The sequence below is a fragment of the Equus przewalskii genome, chromosome 12 (assembly GCF_037783145.1).
Source record: "Equus przewalskii isolate Varuska chromosome 12, EquPr2, whole genome shotgun sequence".
Taxonomy (NCBI): Eukaryota; Metazoa; Chordata; class Mammalia; order Perissodactyla; family Equidae; genus Equus; species Equus przewalskii.
The window spans coordinates 4,453,761-4,474,616 of NC_091842.1; the positions used below are offsets into that span (position 1 = coordinate 4,453,761).

A 20,856-nucleotide genomic window follows, 5' to 3' on the forward strand; every position below is an offset into this window, starting at 1 on the left:
TGTGTTTGGGGCAGGGATCTCCCTTTGAGTTCTCAGCTCCACCATTCACTATCACTCAACTTCACACGTCAGTGTCCACTTCACAGCGTGGCCGTGGGGACCAATGGGAGCTGAGAGATCTGCAAGGCACCCTACCCAACGCACCTGCATGCCACTATGGCCTCAGGTCTTAAGCCAGAGCCCTTGGACTCCCAAGGAAGTGACTTAGCTGGAGAGAAGCAGGGGCAGGCCAAATCCCTGGGAAGGAATTCCCATCCCACCCCACTTCTTTTGTGGACTTGCACTAAGCAGCATGGACTTAATTCTTTTGTTACCCAGACATTTGGTTCTTGCCAATGTTACTTCCTGAATAAAGTTCTCCCTGATAGTGAGAATAACAGGATGAAGCTTCATGCACATCTAGATAAATGTAAAGGCCTGTGCTCAGCACAGAAGTCAGCTGACTGGCTGGGCCTCAAATTACAGTGCTGCTAATAAGTGCCACCCGTCCACTGTCACAGCTGGAGCCGCCCTGGCACTGGCAGCTGGTCCAGACTCATTGACATTCTCTTCACACAGCCATTCAGCTACTGTAGGCAGCTGCAGATGCCTGTTTTTTAGTAACAAATTGGTTCACTGCAGATGTGAATTTTGGTTATATTTCATTGCGATAGAGTCAATAACACTGAATGCTACAAAGGACGGGATGAGGCCTTGAAAGGGTGGAAAAAGATAAGTAAGGAAGAGAGATGTAGAATGAGAAAGACATAAAAACAACTATAAGTGACACTGGGAAAAGATGGGTGGTTACATATTCAGAGGCTCCACTAAAAACACCTAATGAGGTGTTCTTCACAATGATCCTGACTAAACTCTCACCACCGCATGGTCTCCGTTTCTTAGCAGTTGCTGCATTAGTATTCTTAAACCTCCACCTTGTGGCCCTGGCTAGCAAAGCTTTATTTACATACCTCTGAGTTTATGGAGCAAAGTTACGGTTCCGGAAAGGCAGAAAAAGAATTAACATGGAAGTTTCTGACCATAAAAAGAAATATTCCAGGAGCATCACTTACAAATCTCCTTTTATCTAACACTCTGCAGTCCCACACCAAACACATCCAATTCATTCCCAAAAGCAGCATGCTGAAAACAAACTGATGAATCCTTTATCTGAGAACACTCAGGGCGCTGAGGGCCTTGACAAAAGCATTCCATCATATCAGTGAAACAAAGACTCTCTCCCCATTTCATCAAAGACACAGTGTCTTATTCTTCACGGACTTCAGGGGAACGATTCCAGGCATTCAAGCCCTCCTCCAGATAACTCATTAATACAAACGCCTCATCTCAGCGTGACAAGTTCCTGGAAATCTAACCAGGGTTTAGATTACTGGCAAAGATACTGCAATGCGGAAGCAGATTCCCTTAGTCTCACACGTGCCAAACTTAGCTTGTGGCTCATTTCTTAAACATTAGGAATCCTCAAGGATTAACGGTTGGTTTAGCCACCTAGCTGAAGAGAAAGGATGTCATAAGGAGAATTTGTACAAGTGAAGAAGATAAAAGCGTATGCTCGAACAACACCGACATCTTTGATGTTAAATTCTGAATGCATGCAGTGGTTTGCTTTGGTACTAAGTCTAGCAGAATTCTGTCAATCCTGCTTACGAGACAGTGTTTTGCTGACACACATACTTTTGAAACGCCCTGACACTCATACTTTTGAAACGCCTAAGAGAAAAACCTTTCCTCACGGAGTATCAGTGCCACCTAGTGGTGACTCTTTCCACAGCTCGTCACAAGGACAGAAGGACTTGGTTGTAATTGTAATCTGCCTGCAACCTGCTGTCAACTGCCTCAGGCACTCAGGAGAGTTTTCACTTTATCTTCCATGGTGGGTCAAACACCTGCAGACCTACCCTAACAGTGGAAAGCAAGTCTGGAAGGTGAATGCTGTTATCTGTAGGTGAGCATCAAGCTCTGAAGCACGGTAATCAATGATGCCTTATGACGCATTCTCTCCACTGTAAAACATTACTGAGGGACATAAAAAGATCTGAATAAATGGAAAGACAGAATTTGAACTCAGATAGCAGGACTCAACATCTTTAAGGTAATTATCTCCCTAAACCCATCTAGAAATCTGATGAGATTCTAATCAAAACACTTAGCAGTATTCTCTAACTCCTGTGACTGCTAAATGGCCCTGCCCTGGCCTTCCCGAGCTCCCTGCTGGGTCCCCTGCCCTCTGTCTGTCCCCAGGGCTCCACCCTTTCAATGCTTCTTATTCCTGACTCTAAAATCTTATGCCAGCCTAAATCACTCCTTGTGTTCCTGACCCTCGTCACCTACCAAATAATCACTGAGCACCTTCTATGTCCCAGGCACTGGGAAAACATACACAAATGGAATACCTCTACCCTCCAAATTCCACATGTCCAAAACAGAACTGATCATCTTCTCTCCTGCAATCTTCTATTTCCAATTTTGTGTGAATAGCATCATCACTCACTTAGTAGCCCAAACCAGAGAACTGAGTCATCTTGGACTTCTCCCTACCCCCCCCAGTCAGAATATCTCCTCTAATCCTATCTCCAAATTATCTTTCAAATCTGCTCCCTTTTCTCCACCCCCATAGTCAGTTTTGATTCTCATGATCTGTATCAGTCAGAATGTGCTAGGCTATGCGGTTGGAACAAATTCAGACTTCAGTAGCTCCAAACAGATTTACTTCTACATGTCCATCTTAGCAGAAGAAAAGTGATGGTGAACCATATGCTCTCTTTTTATTGTAGTAAAAAACACATAACACGGGGGCCGGCCCGGTGGTGCAGCGGTTAAGTTCGCACGTTCCGCTTCTTGGCGGCCCGGGGTTCACCGGTTCGGATCCCGGTGCGGACATGGCACCGCTTGGCAGCCATGCTGTGGTAGGCGTCCCACGTATAAAGTAGAGGAAGATGGGCATGGATGTTAGCTCAGAGCCAGTCTTCCTCAGCAAAAAGAGGAGGACTGGCAGTAGTTAGCTCAGGGCTAATCTTCCTCAAAAAAAAAAAACCCAAAAAACAAAACAACAACAACAACAAAAAAACACATAACATGAAATCTGCCCTATTAATAACACATTTTTACGTGTATTGTTAACTATATGTGCATTGTTGTACAGCAGATCTCTAGAACTTCTGCATCTTGCACGACTGAAATTACATACCCACAGCACGACAATTCCCTATTTCTCCCTCCCCCAGACCCTGGCAACCACCATCCTACTTTCTGCTTCCAGAAGTTTGATAGTTTAGATACGTCCTGTGAGTGGAATGATACAGTGTTTGTCTCTTTGTGGCTGGCTGATCTCACTTAGCATAAAGTCCTCAAGGTTCATCCACGTTGTAGCATGACAAGATCTCCTCCTTGAATAGTGAATAACACTCCATTGTATGAATAGACCACGTTTTCTGTATCCATCCATACATCGATGGACATTTAGGTTGTTTCCATATCTTGGCTATTGTGAATAATGAACATGGAAATCCAAGTATCTCTTCAGGATCCTGCTTTCGATTCTTTTGGCTAAATATCCAGAAGTGGCGCTGCTAGGTCATATGGTAGTTTTATTTTTAATGTTTTGAAGACACTCTATACTTTTTCCATGGTGGCTGTACCACTTTACATTCCCACCAACAATGCACAAGGGTTTCAATTTCTCCACGTCCTTGCCAACACTTATTTTGTTTTGTTTTTGGTTTTTTTGATAGTGGGCATCCTGACAGATGTGAGGTGATATCTCACTGTAGTTTTGACTTGCAGTTCCCCGATGACTAGTGACGTCAAGCACCTTTTCATGTGCCTGTTGGCCATCTGTATATCTTCTTTGGAGAAACGTCTGTTCAGGTCCTTTGCCCATTTTTTAACTGGGTTTTTTTTTTTGTATTGAGTTGCAGGAGTTCCTTTTGTATTATGGATATTAACCCTTTATCAGATATATGGTTTGCAAATACTTTCTCCTATTCCACAGGTTGCCTTTTCACTGCTGTCTCCTTTGCTGCCTAGAAGCTTTTTAGTTTGATGTAGCCCCATTTGTCTATTTTTGTTTCTGTTGTCTGTGCTTTTAGTGTCAAATCCAGGAAATCATTACCAAGACCAATGTCTCAAACTTTTCCCCAATGTTTTCTTCTGGGAGTTTTATAGTTTCAAGCCACACATTTAAGTCTTTTAATCCATTTTGAGTTGATTTCTGTACATGGCATAAGATAATGTCCTATTTCATTATTTTGCACATGGTCATCCAGTTTTCCCAGCACCATGTGTTGAAGAGACTATCCTTTCCCCACTGTGTAGTCCTGGCACCTGTGACTGTATATGCACGGGCTTATTTCTGGGCTCTCTATTCTGTTCCATTGGTCTCAATGCCTGGCTTTATGCCAGTACCATACTGTTCTGATTACTGTAGCTTTGTAATATGCTTTGAAAGGAAGTGTGAGGCCTCCAGCTTTGTTCTTTTTTCTGAAGATTGTTTTCACTATTTGGTATCCTTTTTGGTTCCATATTAATTTTAGGATTTTTTTTTCTGTTTCTGCAAAAAATGCCACTGGGATTTTCATAGGGATTGCACTGAATCTGTAGAGGCCTTTGGGTAGTATGAGACATTTTAACAATATTAAATCTTCCAATCCATGAACATGGATGTCTTTCTACTTATTTGTCATCTTTCTTTCAGCAACGTTTTATGGTTTTTAGTGTACAGGTTTTTGTTCCCTTGGTTAAGTTTATTCCTAAGTATCCTACTCTTATGCTACAGTAAATAGGATTGTTTTAACTTCCTTTTCAGATTGTTGCTGGTGTACAGAACCACAACTAATTTCCGGATGTTCATTTTGTATCCTGTACCTTTGCTGAATTTGCTTATTAGTTATAACAGTTTTTTTGTGGAATCCTGATAGTTTTCTACATGTAAGATGATGTCATCTGTGAGCAGAGAAAATTTGCTTCTTTTCTGATCTGGATGCCTTTTATTTCTTTTGCTTGCTTCTTGTTCTGGCTAGGACTTCCAGGATTATGCTAAATACAAGTGGCGAGAATGAACATCCTTGCCTTTTTCTTTTTTTTTTGAGGAAGATTAGCCCTGAGCTAAGATCTGTCTGCTGCCAATCCTCCTCTTTTTTGCCGAGGAAGACTAGCCCTAAGCTAACATTTCTGCCCGTCTTCCTCTGCTTTATATGTGGGATGCCCGCCACAGCATGGCTTGACAAGTGGTGTGTAGGTCCACACCCGGGATCTGAACTGGTGAACTGTGGGGCGCCGAAGCAGAACGCGTGAACTTAACCACTGCGCCACTGGGCCAGCCCCCATCCTTGCCTTTTTCTTGATCTTAGTGGAAAAGGTTTTAGTTTTTCACTGTTCAGTATGATATTAGCAGTAGCCTTTTCATATATGGGCTTTATTATGTTAAGGTAATTTCCTTCTATTGCTAATTTGTTGAGTGTTTTTATTATGAAAGGATGTTGCATTATGTCAAATGATTTTTCTGCGTCTAGTGAGATGATCCTATGATTTGTATCCCTCTTTCTGTTAATGTGGTGTATCACAGTGACTGATTTTTGTTGAATCATCCCTGTACCCCAGGGATAAATTCGATTTGGTCATGGTATATGATCCTTTTAATGTGCTGCTGAAATCAGTTTGCTACGACTTTGTTGAGGAGTTTTACATCTACTTTCATCACAGATACTGCTCTCTAGTTCTCTTTTCTTGTGGCATCTCTGTCTGGCACTGGTGTCAGGGCGATGCTGGCCTCATAAAATGTATACCCAAGAACAGCGTGTATTCAGCTCTTATTGGGTGGAATGTTCTGTGTATGTCTGTTAGGTCCATTTGGTTTATGGTGTTCAAATCCTCTGTTTCCTTATCGATCTTCTGTATGCTTGTTCTATCCATTACTGAAAGAGGAGTACTGAAGTCTCCTACTATTATGGTCTTGCCGTCTATTTCTCCCTTCACATCAGCCAAGGTTTGCTTCATATGTTTGTGTGCTCTGATGCTGGGTGCATGTATGTACTTATCCCTGTTAGCTCTTCCTGGTGAGTTCACTCTTCTATCATTATATAATGTCCTTGTCTCTTCTAACAGTTTTTGACTTAAAGACTATTCTGTATGATATAAGTATGGCCACCCTGGTTCTCTTTTGGTTACCATTTGCATGGAATAACTTTTTCTATCCTTTCACTTTCAGCCTATGTGTGTCCTTAAACCTAAAGTGAGTCTTTTGTAGAAAATACATGCAGTCATGTATCGCATCATGATGTTTTGGTCAATGACGGACCACATATACAATGGTGGTCCCATAAGATTAGTACTATATAGCCTAGCTGTGTAGTAGGCTGTACCATCTAGGTTTGTCTAGTACACTCTATGATGTTTGCACAAGGATGAAATTGCCCTACAATGCATTCTCAGAATGTGTCTCCATCATTAAGTGACAGCATGGCTGTAGCTGGATCTTGTTTTTTTTTTAAAAATCTGTTCAGCCACTCCATGTCTTTTGATTGGGGAGCTTAATTCATTTACATTTAAAGTGATTACTGATAGGAAAGAACTTACTATTACCAGTTTTTTCCCTCTGTCTTGTAGCCTTGTTGTCTCTCTCTCTTGCTGTCTTCCTTGGGGTTTTGTTGATTTTTTCACAGTGATATGCTTTGATTCATTTCTCACTTTCTTTTGTGCGTATTTATAACAATCTATTTCAAGTTGATAACTTCAACCACGTACAAAAACTCTACTTATACCCCCTTTATGTTACTGATGTCACATAATACATCTTTGTATATTGTGTAGCCATTAATATATTTTCATATAGTTACTTTGCACACTTTTGTCTTCTAAATTCTATTCCAGAGTTAAAAGTGATTACACACACACACTACAGTATTCTGCGTCTGTCTACATATTCACCTTTACCAGTGAGCTTTGTACTTTCATGAGCGTTTGTGCTTCTATCCAGCATCCTTCATCCTTTCACTTCAACTTGAAGGACTCCCTTCAGTATTTCTTGGAAAGCAGGTCTAGTGGTGATGAATTCCTGCAGTTTTTGCTTATCTAGGGATGTCTTACTTCCTCCTCACTTTTGAAGAACAGGTATGCCAGATACAGTATTCTTTTCTTTTTGCTGAGGAAGATTCACCCTAAGCTAACATATGTGCCAATCTTCCTCTATTTTCTAAACAGGTCACTGCCACAGCATGGCCACCAACAAGTCGTATAGGTCCACATCTGGGAACCAAATCCAGGCTGCCAGAGCAGAGTGTGCCGAACTTAACCACTAGGCCACAGTGCCAGTCCCCCCAGATATAGTTTTTTTTTTTTTTTTTTTTTTGCTGAGCAAGACTCATTTTGAGCTAAGATCTGTTGCCAATCTTCCTCTTTTTGTGGTTGAGGAAGATTTAGCCCTGAGCTAACATCTGTGCCAATCCTCCTCTATTTTGTATGCGGGCTGCCCCCACAGCATGGCTGATGAGTGGTGGAGGCCCACTCCTGGGACCTGGACCCATGAACCTGTGCCACTGAAGCAGAGTGTGCCAAACTTAACCCCTATGCCACAGGGCTGGCCCTAGGATACAGTATTCTTGATTGGTAGTTTTCCTTGTATTCTTCAGCACTTTCAATATATCATCTTACTCTCTTCTGTCCTGCAAGGTTTCTGTTGAGAAATACACTGAGAATCTTACAGGAGCTTCACTGTACATACAAGTTGCTTTTCTCTTGCTGTTTTCAAAATTCTCTTGGTCTTTGACTTTTGATAATTTGATTATAAAGCGTCTCACTTCATCTTAATTGGGTTCCACTTGGCTTCCTGAATCTGGACGTCCATTTCCTTCCCCAGAGTTTAGAGGTTCTGGGCCACTATTTTTCCAAATAGGCTTTCTGCTTCTTTCTCTCTCTCTTCTCCTTCTGGGACTGTCATAGTGCATACACTGGTCTACTTGATGGTGTCCTATACATCCCTTAAGCTTTCCTCACTTCCTTCTTTCTTTCTGCTCTTCTGACTAGATAAGTTCAAACGACCTGTCTTTGAGTTTGATTCCTTCTTCTGCTTGATCAAGTCTGCCATTGAACCCCTCTAGTGATATTTTCACTAGTGTAAAAGTTACTGTATTCTTCGGCTCCATATTTTGTTCAGTTCTTTTAAATAATTTCTCTTTGTTGACATTCTCATTTTGTTCACATATCATTTTCCTGAGCTTACTGAGCATCTTTACGATGATTATTTTGAATTCTTTGTCAGGTAACTAACATACCTCCATTACTTTAGGGTTGGTTTCTAGAGATTTATTTTGTTCCTTTGGTTGGACCATGCTTCTTCTTGTGTCTTGTTACTTTGTGTTGGGATCCACACATTTGAAAAACACATTTTTGGGGGCCTCTCAAATCTTTTCTGTGGACGTGTCTTCTCTGGACTTATGCATGTAAGTTCCCAATTAAAGAGGTTTTGCCAGTTTCTTTTCTCAGGCACTTATAATTTCTTGCGCCCTCTGGTGTCTGTCTATAGTACTGCAGGTTCTCTGGAGCTGCGGTAAGCTGCTCAGCCTTTTTTTTTTTAAGATTTTATTTTTCCTTTTTCTCCCCAAAGCCCCCTGGTACGCAGTTGTTTGTTTGTGTGTGTGTGTGTGTGTGTGTGTGTGTGTGTGTGTGTGTATACATATTTTTTTTTTTTTTTTTTTTGAGTAAGATTAATCCTGAGCTAACTACTGCCAGTCCTCCTCTTTTTGCTGAGGAAGCCTGGCCCTGAGCTAACATCTGTGCCTATCTTGCTCTGCTTTGTATGTGGGATGCCTACCACAGCATGGCGTGCCAAGTGGTGCCATGTCCGCACCCAGGATCCAAACCAGCGAACCCTGGACTGCCAAAGCGGAACATGCGCACTTAACTGCGCGCCACCGGCCAGCCCCTTTTTTTATTTAAAAAAATTTTTTTGACAGTTGTATATTTTCAGTTGTGGGTCCTTCTAGTTGTGGCATGTGGGATGCTGCCTCAGCATGGCTTGATGAGCAGTGCCATGTCCACGCCCAGGATCCTAACCAGCAAAACCCTGGGCCACCAAAGCAGAGCGCATGAACTTAACCACTTGGCCACAGGGCTGGCCCCTGATGAGCTTTTTTGTTCCCAGCAGCCCCCAGGCATCTAGAGTATGGCAGATGGCAGGTCTCTGGAGCACTCCCCCAAGAAGCTAGAACGCTGTTGTATGCTCTACTCTTCCCTTTCCTCTTATCTTTCCTGAATCCAGGGAAGAAGATTCCCCAAATGGAAGCTGTGGAGCTGTATCAGCCTCTGTCTGCTGTACTGCGGGTCGTCTGGAGTAGGAGCAAGTCTCCTAGCTCTCCTTCGTTCTCGGAGGCCTCCAGGCATCCAAAGCATGCGTGGTCCTGTCAGTACTCCAAGTCAGGTGAGACAAAAACCAGGTCCTTGGGTAGACCTCCAAAAAGCCAGAATGTTAGACGCACACTCCAACCTCTTTCCCTCCCCAGGAAGAAATGGGAGTTGGGGATTCTCTCCTGGTCTTTCCACACTAAGCAGAAGAGAAGGGCAATGGCGAGTAAGTGTATGCTAGTCCAAAAACATTGCCTTCGTTCTCAGTAGTCCCCACCTGCTGCCCTCTCCTGGAGTGCTTGGATTCAGGAAAGATAGAAGCCAGCCCCTTGGGCAGTGGCCTGAGCAGTGTGAACGTTAGATGTATATTTCAGTCTTCTCTTTCCCTCCCCAGAGAGAAGCCAGGAGTTAGGCAGCTTTAAGAGCCTCTGGGAGGCTTTCACTGACATCCCAGGCTGGATGTCCTCAAGACACTCCTGGGACTGTATTTCAGACTCACGTGTGCCCTCATGCCTGCCTGTTAACTGTCTTTGGATAATACTGGCTTCCCCTTCTCCTTGGCCTTCCTAATCACGTGTGAGCAGTTTCACTGGTAAAGTCTAATTTGGAATCATACAGGAAATGTAGTTTCCAGCTTCCTCTTGGCAATTCGTGGAGACTCCAGAGGGGGTGGTAGTGCTATGCATCCCTCACTGCACGACTCAACAGCCCGACACCTCTCCCCGATATTTCACTCCCCATGTCCCCTTGCCTCAGAATGGAGTTCAAGGCCTGCATGGCCTTGGCTCCACCAGCTCATGAGCCTTCCCCTTCACACTCTTGGTACCAGTCAGTGTCCAGAATGCTACTCTCCTTGGACCTAGAACATTCCAACATACTCACTTTCACTTCAGTCCTACTCTTCCCTTCCCTTGGCTATCGCGTCCTTGCTCTCTGTATCCTAGCTCAGGCATTGCCTTCCCAGGCATGCCAGTGTCCGACACACTGGAAACACAGAGGGACAGTCAGTTACTCTGCTTTCTTAGTTCAAGATGGCAGAGATTGTTGGGCTAATTGTTATAACAATAGCCTGGGGTAGGGACAAATTATTAAGTGGATATGTCATTTGTAAGAATACATCCACATTTTACACAGAAATGTTAATGGTGAAAACAAAAGCAATAAAGTTTTAGTCCTTTAGTTTGGTTTCTCCTTCCTTCTTCAATATCTACTTTTATTTCTTCACTCCCCCACAAGGGAGAGATATTATAATGTTCAACTCTGATCATGCTATTTTAGAAAAATGGCTTAAAACTTGTCTAGGTGGATGCCAATATTTGTTAAAAATTCTAAGTGGCTTATAAATAAATAAATTGACAAATTTTAAGACATTCTTAGTTCACAGAGCAGGAGTCTGGTTAAAGAGAAGAAAGATTTTCAGCAGCAGGGTGACCTGACAGCTCTGGTCTCACCTTACATCATCTGTTCTTATGAGAACAGCTGAGTGAATAATCTAACAGACATGATAGAGATGTCGCCATAATACCCAGTTCTTCAATCAAAGAAGTGTCACTTGGACCTTGAAAATGGCAGGAAGTGTGTGTGTGAGTGAGAGCATGTGTGGGCAGAGTGGAGGTATTTGAGCATAACAGGGTTGTGAAAAGAGCAAGCAAGAAAAATGCTGGCACAACGGGAAAACACAAAACCCTTCCCATTTTACATTACAATAGCTGCCCTTATTGGAAGATGGCATAAAACCAGGGATCCAGAGCTTTGTGACTGGATTCCCCAAGTGGCCCCCATCTCTGTAACTATGTCAACAATTATTCACAATGTACCAATCTTTACTTTCCTTCTTGAAAAGGAGAGCACTCAAATTCTTCTGAGGGGTTAGCATGCAGAGAACTAGCAAATATCTGTGCCATTAGGGTAGCCCATAATACCATAATTCAAACATAAATCTAGAAAAAAATCTGCCTCCGTACCTTTCGGCAGCGAGGATTGGGACAACTGAACCTCTTCACGTCACTGTCCAACAGAGCAGGAAAGCTACAGGAGGGGCACCTGGAGTCCAAACAGCAGAAGGGACGTTACTCAGGACACGAGAGCCTGATTAGGTTCCACGGGGCCGTTCACACTAACACGGAGTTTTCAGCTGGACAGCCCTATCTTCTTTCACTCCTTACTTTTCATTAAAACAGGGACTGAGGCTCTCCTTAGTGCTGGCTCTTATCGAGAAATGCAGGTGTCGTTTTAGGTGTGTAAACCGCTCAATGAACACATATCCCCTTCCTTTCTGAGGACTCCTTGCACGTGCCACTTTTCCTCCAACCCACTGCACAATGATTGTACCTATAAGCCGGATGACTAAGAGGTGCCAAAGAAGGCAGGTAAAAATCTGAACTGCAGATTTTTCCATTCATAAAATTACTCTCTTATTTCTCAGCAAGAAATGGCAGAAAACCTAGAAGACACGGCTTGGTTACAGAATTTTTATTTTGTGACGAAAGTGCTCAGGCAGTCTTCCCAATAGGGAATGAGCTGACAGATGGCACCCTCCAACTCTGAGAACTCACCTGACAAGCTCATCAGCATAGGCTGCAGCAACTTCTTCTTCGGCTTTTCGCTCATAGTATTTATACAAGATGGTCTGGGGAAGCACCTTCTCCAGCTCGCTGGTTGGGAATGAACATGTACAGCTGCCTTCCATGCAGCTGAGCTCTGACTAGAATGATAAGGTCAAGAGGTAAAGGAAAAAAAAAAAAAGAAAATTCAACCAAGTTTTCAGAAAAATAAAAAGCCTCAGTGGTTAAAAGCATCTTTCAATGGGAAGCAAATAAATAGTGGTTAAGAACACAGATTTTGAGATGGTCAAGATTTCTCTGTCCCCTCTTCTCTGAGAAACCACACACAAAGCAACAAGGAGACCAGGAAATAAAAACACAAAATCCATCCTTGATAACACCAGAGGATCTATCAGCCCAAATCACAATACAGCCACGCATTGCTTAACGACAGGGATACGTTCTGAGAAATGCGAACATCATACAGTGGACTTACACAAACCCAGACGGTACAGCCTACAGCACAGCTGGGCTACATGGTACTAATCTCACGGGACCACCACCGTATACGTGGTCCGTCACTGACCGAAATGTCATGTGGTGCGTGACTATACACAAAGATGGAAAGTGGATGAGGAAGGGTAAACGGCTTAGCAGACAGGAAGAGGAAGGTCACAGCTCAGTGTCTCAAAAGGAGACACTCGTGAGAAACAACTTGATTCCCTCCACGGCCCCTCAAAAGGCTGGAGGTCTAGACCTCTTGGAAGGCAGAGGTGAGTGGTGGGAGGGGAGGGGACTGACAGGAATATAAACTGAAAACAGGGGGATTGTTTGAAAAGCCTCCAGTTCCTACCCTCTCCAGATGGAGTCAGGGGACTAAAACTCTCCCAACAGAAAGGAGGACGGTTTCTGGAACAGCTAGACCACAGGGCTGTGGACTTCCTCTTCAAAGCCACTAACAGCAGGTTGAGTCCTCACACCACATCACTCTGACCTTCTCTTCTGCCTCTCTCGTCCATTATTAAGAACCTTTGTGAACTCACTAGGCCCACCTGGATGATCTAGTACAATCTTCCTATTTTAAGGTCATCTGATTAGCAACCTTAATTCTCCTTTGCCACATAAGGTAACATATTCACAGGTTCTGGGGATCAGGACATGGACACCTTTGGGGGGCCATTATTCTGCCAATCATAACTACTCTGCTCATAGCTCTTGCTCAATCCCTGACTAAACTACAACTGACCTTGGAAGAAGTGATGTCAACTGATTTGATTATTGGTCAGGTGTTTATGAAAAGCAATTTTGGTTTTTAAGTGTTCACTGAACGAAACAAAATTCCTTTCCCTATTGTGTTACCCTGGTGTCAAGAGAAAATGTCTTCGGACAGAGAAATATGATCTTGTATGAAATAGTTAATTCATTTGAATACAACTATAAAATCCTTTAAAAATTTTGTAAAAATACTAACGCACTCTCATACATTCAAACAGTTTACACGGTTCTCTCTTTTTGAGTTCATCCTTCATTTTTATTAGGAACAGGAAGGTGAGTGAAGAAGCAGGTGCCCCCGTGGAGGTAGGCATGGGGGTATGGAAGAATTACGGCATTCTCTAAAGACAAAATTTGCTGTGATTACAACATAATCAGACAAATGAGGGACTGTCTATGAATCACACCCATAAGCATGTCCTAGTAGAGTTCCATCTCATCCCAGAAAAGACACTTCCATGAGGCATTTACACCTGTCTATAAACGTGGTCTCCTCAGACTTTATGAACGTTTCCTACGTGCAAATATTACACAGTTCTTACCTTTCCAGATCCAAAGACTGCCTCTTGGGCATATCTGATGAGACACTCCTTGCAAAACAAGTGAGCATCTGCACACTGTGTCAGCTCCTCGAATGGAAATTCCCCATAGCAGCAGCGGCACTCGATCAGCTGGCCATCCTGCAGGCCATCAGAAACACACGTGAAATTCCCTACACTCAAGTAGAGGCAGCAGTCATGTTTCATATTCCCCCACCTCCAAATATATTCTGAGGTAAAATGCAACCCCTAGAAGCCATAAAGCAATGGTGAGCTGTTTTCTGTTGTATAATCTAGTTCAAGATGCTAGTACAAATATTAATACACAGCTAAAGACAGTGAGATTTCCACGTGGATTTTGGATTCTTTGACGTCTTCCTCTACATAAAGTTCCCATATCATGAATTCCCTGTTGCCAGCAGAAGTATAACATCTGTAATCAGATACTAACATGAGTATAAGAGTCAGGGACAAGTGGTAGGAGAGATGTTATCTAAAAGGCTTCAAAAGTTGGATTTTGCTCTCCTTGTTAGAAGACAGGCGTGTGGGGCAGTCGTGTCTCAGCCAGAGCTTTATCTTAAGGGACTACTGCAGCTAACTAAAGCAGCAATCCCTAGGACCATGAATACCAGGAAACTTACTTTTTTTTGTTTTTGCAAGAAAAGATTCAGCCTGAACTAACATCTGTTGTCAATTTCCCCCCTCAAAGCCCCAGCACATGGTTGTATATCCTAGTTATAAATGGTTCTCGTTCTTCTATGTAAGCCGCCACCACAGCATGGCAAGTAGTGTGGTTCTGCAACTGGGAAGTGAACTTGGGCCCCCAAAGCAGTAAATGCCAAACTTTAACCACTAGGCCATCAGGGCTGGCTTGAAACTTACTCTTCTTATTAATGGCAGTAATTGATCCGGTCACTAGCCTATTCCTACCTCCCATGTTAGAAAAGCCACTATGTGAGGATGGTGGACATAGTATGAAACCCATCTGGCCCTGAGGTTAGACATAGTTCTTCCTTCCACCTCTGTGAGTGATTATCTAAGTTCCAAATTTTCCTGTAAGAATCTATCCACTGGATTCTCAGTCGCGTTTTTAAGAGCACCGTCTCTATCATTATCTTCCTTTCAATTCTGATCCAGTCTGGTACTAAGAGTGGCTATGTTTCAAGTATCTGACGGGAACTTGGTTGAACCAAAAACTCAGCAGATCCACAGGAGGTTATACAGGAACTAGTTTGCCATCAAAATGCCAAGGAAATGTGATAAGAGAAAACAGTCCATTAAAGTACCCAGAACAAATAAGTTAGGTGAGTTTTCAAACTACCTTTTGATATTGTTCTTCATTCATCTGCAGGGCAAGCAAAAAGTCTTCATGCTAAGGAACAAAAAAACCATACGTGCAGATATAAATTTAGTAAAGATGCCACAAAACATGTAGAATTTATTTCCGTAAACATAAAAGAATTCTATTAATAGTCATCTCTCCACTTACATAGCTTAGAAGTTTAAAAAGCTACCTCAGAATACATTTTAAATGCCTCAGAAAGCTAAATATAAAAAAGGAAATCATACAAGTACTAGAAAATATGTGGAAAACTTTCTTAAATCTGATTCAAAATGTGGAAGGAATAAGGGAAAAGACACATAAAACACTTCTGAACAGTAAAGACTAGCATAAGCAAACAAAAAATCGAATTGGTAAAAACGATGCTACAACATCCTTTGTTGTTGAGGCTGAGGGGGAGCAGGCACTCTTGCGTAGGGGTTCCTGGTGAGGATGCAAAGTGGTACAACCACGATGGAGGGAATCTGATACTATATAACAAGGACCTAAGTATTTACCCTTCACCAATCCCACTTCTGGTAATCTATCTCAGAAACATGAAATGATGTATGCACATGGTGATTTATCATTGTACTATTTACAACAGCAAAAAACTGGATACAACCCTAAATGTCCACCAATGGAGGAATAACTGAAACAACTCTGGTATTGCAGATAATGGTACTCTATGGATTGCTGTGAAGAGACTGCCAGTAATGTACTGTTAAGTGAAAAAAACAAGGGGCAGAAGAATGTGCTACCTTTCAGGTAAGAACGAGGGACAAACAAAAAAATATATACACACACACACATATCTTTTACATGAAATAAAGACACACAAACGCAAAACTATTAAAAATGGTTATGTATGGGGGCCGGCCTGGTGGCGCAGTGGTTAAGTTTGCAGGCTCCACTTTGGCGGCCTGGAGTTTGCCGGTTTGGATCCTGGGTGCGGACCTATGCACCACTTATCAAGCCATGTTATGACGGGTGTCCCACATATAAAGTAGAGGAAGATGGGCATGGATGTTAGCTCAGGGCTAATCCTCCTCAGCCAAAAAAGCAAAAAAAGGAGGACTGGCGGCTGATGTTAGCTCAGCACTAATCTTCCTCAAAAAAAAAAAAAAAAAGAAAAGGTTATGTATGGAGGGAGTTAGGGAATATGGGGGAAGGGACATGACAAAAGCTAGATCTCTCTGAATGTTCCTTGCTTTATAGTTTTGACTTTAGAACTAAAAATATATATATTTTTAAAGTCCTTAAAGTTTATTTATTTATTTATTTACTTTTTGCTGAGGAAGACTGCCCTGAGCTTACATCTGTGCCCATCTTCCTCTACTTTATATGTAGGACGCCTGCCACAGCGTGCTTGCCAAGAGGTGCCATGTCTGCACCCAGGATCCGAACCAGCGAACCCTGGGCCACCGAAGCAGAACGTGCGAACTTAACCACTGCGCCACCAGGCCAGCCCCAGAACTAAAAATATTTTACACAATTGAAGAACAAAGTTAGATACCAAACAAAAAACCAATACCTTAAAACTCAAATAAACAGAAATAAACTTCACTGTTTATCAAATTAATAGCATAACCACACAAAGACTTATTTCAGTGACTTTGTATTTTGATGTCATATTCCTAATCTGATATAATTGGACAAGAAAATTATAATTAAATCTTAGACTTTAGCAGTCTTATCATTGGTAATAATACTGGGCTGTTATTTTGCAACTATTAAATATAGGAATAGGATACAGGAAATAAATCATTATATTAATGTTATCAAGAACCAAGATTTTTTAGGTATAAGAGGAAAGAAATACAAACATTACCATGAAAGAAGTAAAAAGCCTGTAAACCAAATCCGAAACAGAAATCTCAGTATAAATTCCCACTAAAAGAAATAAGGCAACTTGGAGAACCTGGTGAGTCCAGGTCCAGGTCAGGAAAAGCAGAGGTTGAACCGGGATCATCTTGAGTGCTAGAAAGCAAGGCTGCTGTCCAAGACGACTGGGGCCGAAGCAGAGGAAGTGACTTAAAGGGGATGCCACCGGGCACAGACGGGACCATTTGGACAGCAAAAAGAATGACGACTACAATGAACTAAAACACATCAACACCTTGCCAATAGTTTACTACTTCTCTGATGAGATTGGTGGTGACATTAATGAATGCCATGTTTTGATACTGTATCGTGAAATGTGCCAACATCTGGAAGACCTACTTAACCCAGTGAATCAGTGTTTTTCATGATAAAATCATGCATGTGTGACACATCCATTCAAAGTGCAAGCTACATTAACAGATTTTAACGTAACAGATGACAGGTGGACAGGTGACTCTGATGGATGGAACAAGATGATAACTTCTTATTTCTGCTTGAGATCTATAATTTTATCATTGGCCATGAATAATCACTTCATTCATTTTAGAGAAAATGTCTGCTAAATACCTAATTCTGGATAATCATCGTTTTTCTGTCAGTCATTTTTTCAAGTAAAAATGGTGTTCTGTAACCGGAAAAAAAAAAGTGCCTAATTCAGCTGCTTGTAACTCGATGGCATAAGTGCTTCTCCTTGAGACAACCATCACAGTCAGGATGCAGCAGAAGTACTTTGTGCATACTTCCTATTTCGTCAGAGCATCAAAAAATGTCTTATCAAAAAATCTGATAAACTAAAAATTTTTTACTGCTTCATTAAAGACAATTTTGCCTTTTTAAAAAAATGTGAGTAGATAGCAGTGAAGAAAATACTGATTACTGGTACAATTTGGTGACACTGGCTTGATTCATGCTAAGGCACCACTGCTCTTGTTTTGTCAGTCTGATGAAAAAGGCAAGTAATGCCTTATTGTTATAAGAGATCTGACCTTGCAGAACCCCTAGAGTCTTGGGGAAGCCAGGGCTCCACAGGCCATGCTATTAGAGCCGCTAGTCTAGAAAATACATATTAAACAACCAATATATATTCTGGTTGACTTACACATTTAATAGTCTATTTGGAAGAATTAAAGAGCTAAATGGAATCTCTCTCTGGTGTTTCTCTACCATAGGGGCTGAGGGAGGTAAAAGAGATATGTTTGCTAAACCCCAATTAAAATTCTCTAACATAAATCTGACTTATGAAACTGCGAACGTTAGTTGGTATCATTACAAAATCTAGTTTTGTTTTCCTTCTAAAAACTTCATAGTTTCTTCAAATTAATCACTCAACAGAGAAGGCAAATCTTACAAGACAGTTCTATACTAGGTCTTCACAGTCGACCAGAATCCCAGAAACACATTCCAAGCACGTCTTCCTACCTCTGCCATCTCCTTGATTTTCTGCTCATAGAATTCCTGCTCTTGTTGCACAGCTGGGAGGAGGGCACGCCGGTCATAGGACCTACAATGTCGCCGCTTATTTTCCAGAAAGAACATCCTCTTCTCTATTTTTATGTCACCTAGAAGACACATGACAATGCAAAATCATGCAGACAACTGTTCGCTAGGAATCCAGGCCGGCCATTCCAGTCTGCTGTGGCCAAGGCCCCAGCTACCTTCTAGCACAGGTTTTGGGACTCTCCTGTAACGTAGTCCCGCGTTTGGGAAAACGGGGCTCCTTGCCATTCCCTGACCTCCCATGCACTCTTTGACTCTCACGTCTTTTTTCTCCCTCGTCATGCTCTAGTGACAGGAGGGCCTCTCCTATCCTGTCAGTATCGCACTGTGTGAATATACCACAATTTTTTATCCATCCTACTAATGAAGGAAAACAGGTGGGTTTACAGTTTGGGGTCATTATGAACAGGGCTGCTGAACATCTATCTGCAATTCAGTTGAGCATACATGAAGGAGTAGAACTAGTGGATGAGCTTTAGAAAACAGTGCCAGTCTCCAAAGTGGTTGTTTCAATTTGCACTCTCCCTCCACCAGCAATGTATGTGAGTTCCAGCCACTCCACATCCTCAACACCTGGTACCGTCAGTTTTTAATTTTAGCCATTCTGGTGGGTGTATATTTGTTTTATGTAAGTTTTTAAATTTATTTATTTTGAAAATGTCAAACAGAAGAGCTGAAATTGTAGCACCCAAATTCACAGTAAGTAACACTTAGTATAAAAGATAACAGAATGATAAATATCAAGTCATGTAATTGGTCTATTCAGGTTTTGTATTTCTTGTTGATTTGGTAATTTACATTTTCTAGAAAACTGTCTATTCCATACAGATTTTCTACTTACTCATAAAAGTCTGTTCTTTGTAATCTCTTTTGATTTTATCAATGTTTACTGTATCAGGTTCCTGATATAGTTTATTTTTATTTTTTTCTCCTGTTCATTCTCACTAGTTTTTTAAAATTAAAAGTTTTTATTTTTTAGCTTACTATTTAGAAAACCGGCTTTGGGTTCTCTATTCTGTTCTGCTGATCTGTGCCTATCTTTCTGCCAGCACTACCCAGTCTTAATCACTGTAGCTATCTAGTAAGTTTTCAAATCAGATAGAAGAATAAAATGTGAGAAAACAGTCTATTTAAAAATTATTTTAGCTACTCTAGTACCTTGCTTTTCCATATAAATTTCAGGATAAGCTTGCTTATATCTACCAAAAAAATCTCGCTGGGATTTTGAAAGAAATTAAGCCTGTGTATCAGTTTGTGGAGGATATACATCTTTACTATGTTGAGACATGTACACAGTATATGTCTCCATTTATTTATATCGTCAATTTCTCTCTTCAGTATTTTATAGTTTTCATAAGTTCTGTACACGTTTTGTCAGATTTACACCTAAGTATCTAAACCGTTTTTTGGAGCAACTATAAATGGTACTGTATTTTTAAGTTTGATTTCCACATGCTCACACTGTTAGTATATAGAAATACAATTGGTTTTTGTAGGTAGATGTTATATTCTCAACCCTACTGAACTCATTATTAGTTCTAGGAGTTTGGGAGTAGATTGCTTGGAGTTTTCTCTATAGACAATCATGCCATCTCCTTATAGGGATAGTTTTATTCCTTCCTTTCTGGTCTGTCCCTTTTATTTCCTTTTCTTTATTGCATTCGCTAGAACTTCCAGGACTATGTTGAACAGCAGTGAACATAGGACATCCTTTCCTTGTTCCTGATCTTAAGGGGAAAGGAGTCACCATCAAGTATGATGTTAGCTACAGGTTTTCTTATAGATGTTATCAAGTTGAGGAAGCTCCTCTCAATGTCTAATTTTCTGTGAATTTTAATCATGAAGAGGTGTTAAATATTGTTAAATGTTTTTCTGCATCAGCTGATAGGGTCATGTGATTTTTCTTCTTTAGTCTATTAATATGATGGATTATACTGACTGGTTTTTGTATATTGAACCAGCTTTGCACCCCTGGACTACACCCCACTTGGTCATGGTGCACAATTTAAAAAACGTTCTTACGTATTTAAACATGTAAGTTCTATCCGCTAATATTTTGTTAAGGATTCTTTCATCTATATGATATTGGTCTGTAGTTTTCTTTTTTGTACTCTCTTTCTCTAGTTTTGTTATCAGAGTAATACTAGGTTCAGAAAACAAATTGAGAAGTATTTCCTACTCTTCTATTTTCTGGAAGAGATTGTGTAGAATTGGCATTGATCCTTCTAAAAACGTTTGGAAGAATTTTCTAATGAAACCAACTGGGGCTACAGATTTCTTTTTTGGGAGATTTAAAATTACGAATTCACTTTCCTGAAAAGCTACTGGGTTATCCAAACTATCTATTTTGTATGGGTAAGTTTTGGTAGTTTGTGTTTTTTGAAGAATTGGTCCACTTCAACTAAGCTGTCAAGTTTCTGTGTGTAAAGTAGTTCACGGTATTCCCCGTTGGACGCTGTGGGGT

The 20,856-nt window shown here is 41.3% G+C and overlaps 1 protein-coding gene across 2 annotated transcripts in view; it reads right to left on the reverse strand.

The window, feature by feature from the left end:
- The window catches only part of RNF216 (ring finger protein 216), a 153,020-nt gene that overhangs the window by 79,016 nt on the left and 53,148 nt on the right, over positions 1–20,856 (reverse strand). For both annotated transcript variants that reach the window (XM_070567366.1, XM_070567365.1), the window contains exons 9-13: positions 18,315–18,454; positions 15,012–15,062; positions 13,694–13,831; positions 11,892–12,040; positions 11,301–11,379 (exon numbers count right to left, since the gene is read on the reverse strand). In XM_070567366.1, the coding sequence (XP_070423467.1) occupies positions 11,301–11,379; positions 11,892–12,040; positions 13,694–13,831; positions 15,012–15,062; positions 18,315–18,454 (557 nt within the window). The remainder of the gene's footprint in view (positions 1–11,300; positions 11,380–11,891; positions 12,041–13,693; positions 13,832–15,011; positions 15,063–18,314; positions 18,455–20,856) is intronic.